The sequence below is a fragment of the Montipora foliosa genome, chromosome 2, assembly GCF_036669935.1.
Source record: "Montipora foliosa isolate CH-2021 chromosome 2, ASM3666993v2, whole genome shotgun sequence".
NCBI lineage: Eukaryota > Metazoa > Cnidaria > Anthozoa > Scleractinia > Acroporidae > Montipora > Montipora foliosa.
The window spans coordinates 46,802,602-46,805,101 of record NC_090870.1 but is presented as its reverse complement, the minus strand read 5'-3'; the positions used below and the strand labels follow the sequence as shown (position 1 = coordinate 46,805,101).

At 36.9% G+C, this 2,500-nt stretch overlaps 1 protein-coding gene across 2 annotated transcripts in view; it reads left to right on the top strand.

Annotated features, from left to right (window-relative positions):
* The window catches only part of LOC137993328 (folliculin-like), a 21,413-nt gene that overhangs the window by 1,338 nt on the left and 17,575 nt on the right, over positions 1-2,500 (top strand). For both annotated transcript variants that reach the window (XM_068839101.1, XM_068839100.1), the window contains exons 3-4: positions 1,023-1,107; positions 1,756-1,889. In XM_068839101.1, the coding sequence (XP_068695202.1) occupies positions 1,023-1,107; positions 1,756-1,889 (219 nt within the window). The remainder of the gene's footprint in view (positions 1-1,022; positions 1,108-1,755; positions 1,890-2,500) is intronic.

Here is a 2,500-nt window from a genome sequence, read left to right as displayed (position 1 = left end):
CATGAGAATAAGCAACTCATTTCCATTTGAATGGTTGAGCACCATGACTCGCTTTGAAACTGAGGCATGCAGCAACTCGAAAATGGGCTATTCTATATATTGTACAAAATTTCTCAAATTAGTTCAATTTTGATTTTTCCTTTGTTTCAGAAAAGAAAAATTGAAAAAAACTGAACTGGTTTCATAATTTTTTAAAAACCAAGAACTAAGTAATTGACCACAATATACACAAAACTTACTAATTAAAGGTGACCCATTGACTCCTAAACTACACCCCTCCATATAATAACTAAAATTGATCCTAACCTGACCCTAATTTTTCTCTACGCTTAATTTAGTCTCCAAAAACGTTACTTGAATCCATCTGAGCGCTTATTCAACCTGTTGTAGGTAAAGTGAGAATCACCAATTTAACCTAGGTTAAAACGGATTCAACCTGAAAACGGAATTTAATGGTAATATAGACACCTGAAAAATTCATGTGGCTTCAACAGAATTAAAACCCACGACTTCTGTGATGCCGATGCAATGCTCTTGACTGTCAGCTATGATGCCACTCAGTTGGGAGAAAGTCAATTTGTTGGGCTCATGCCTTCCTGTGAAAGGACTGGATGAAATAAATGCACACTCTCTGCATAATTATTGTCCAGACAAGTGCAAGCTAAGGATTACTCCTCCCTTTTGTCGACAACCTGCACTTGAGATATACATGTATACATTTATTTTAATTGCAACATTGTAAGTCACTAAAAGTAAATGCGTGCTGATGCACACCAGTGGCGCTGTTGGCATCGGGCTGCCACACAGGAGGTCGTGATTTCAACTCCAGCTGGACCAACACTCGAGGTTTTGAAATAACTGAGGAGAAAGTGCTGCCTTTGTAATTACCTGTACACCCGCAAATGCTTACACTTTCAAGTCTTCATAAAAAAATTAACAAATACTTCATATTACATGTAATTTTAGCACCCTTGAATAGTTTGATAAGTTGTGTTAAGTGCTCTCTGTTTTTTTTTTTTCAGAAATTCCACCCATTTTGCTTCAGATACCCAAGAATCCAGTTCATCATGTGATTCCTGGGCATCATCAAGACCAACACAATGTGAGGTACATCATAAATAATCTAAGCAAGAATTTGTGGGGGCTAGCAAAGTTTGTTGTCAACTGGTGTCATAATTTGTGCCCCAAAACAACATTTCTACAATGCTATAGAAATACTAAAAAATTTTTATGACCAATCGAATTCCAGGAATAGTACTGTACATTTGAGGATATCCCAGGAAACCTCGTCAAGTAACATGACATGGCATAAAATGGTTACTACTATTTACATGCACTTACAAATACACTTGTCAGCTGTAAAGCCCTCAGAAAATACATGTACGAGTACTTTCTGGCATACATGTATTTCTCCATGTACTTTATCCTCTTTTTATCCTTATCCTCGATAAGGGATGGTAGTATTCTACCCAGAGTTAATTTTTCTTGGTGTACTTTAATTTGACACTTAACAAAAACACAAATAGACACTTTTGGTTTTGTATTTTTCTTTGAAAAAGGTCACAAGATACACATAATATTAATATAATATAATATTATATACTGTATGGTATGACACTGTCACAGATCAGATTGACAATTGCATAATTTACATCTACCTTTTCACGTCGAGTTATGGCCAGTTAGGATTTTTGGTCACAAATTAGAATGATACTACTGTACTGTATCTCAACTTGTCACGAAATTTTATCTCAGGCCTGTAAGTCACTGGACCATACCCATGCAGGATACATCAGTATTGACCGTGAGGCCCACATCAGTTACTATAGTAACAGGTCTCCTGAGCAACCAGAATTGTACAGTGTGGTAAGACAGGCCTGTGTGAGAAGGTAACTGCTTTTGTGTCTTGGCTTGGAAAGTATAGAAATATTACATGTATCAGTCAGTACAAAGTATTAGGGCATTTAAAGCAGGCTACTGCACAGCATGGTCTTAAGTATGCTTATAAATATTGCACTAAATATGTGGACAGCGATGATAGGAGACCAGTTGGCCTGGCGGAGGTTTACAACAAGACAGGCGGCAGAGCAACATAAAAAAAAGGGTTGCATGCCACGAGAGAAGCAGAAAATGAAAAAGAACTCTGAACTTTCACTGCTAATGTTTTAACTCTTCATCATTGAATTGTTATGTGTTACCCATGTCAGGTTATAGGCATATTGTTATTAATGACTATCAACAAAAAGTGTTTTTAAAAGAAAAAAAAAGAAAAACGGGCACAGTACGAACATGTCCATGATCCAATAACACACATTTTAGCAAAATATGTGGCAGTCATCTTGTATGAGCTTTTGAAGAATAAGTCTGTTAGGGTTCAAAACGAAATTTGCAGCGTGGGGTCTGGGGAGAGGAATTCATAAGAAAGGAGGGCAAGAAGGAAAAATTTTTTTTCTTTCCTGATCCATGCACCCATCTCAAATCAGACATCAGTGGCTTGGTG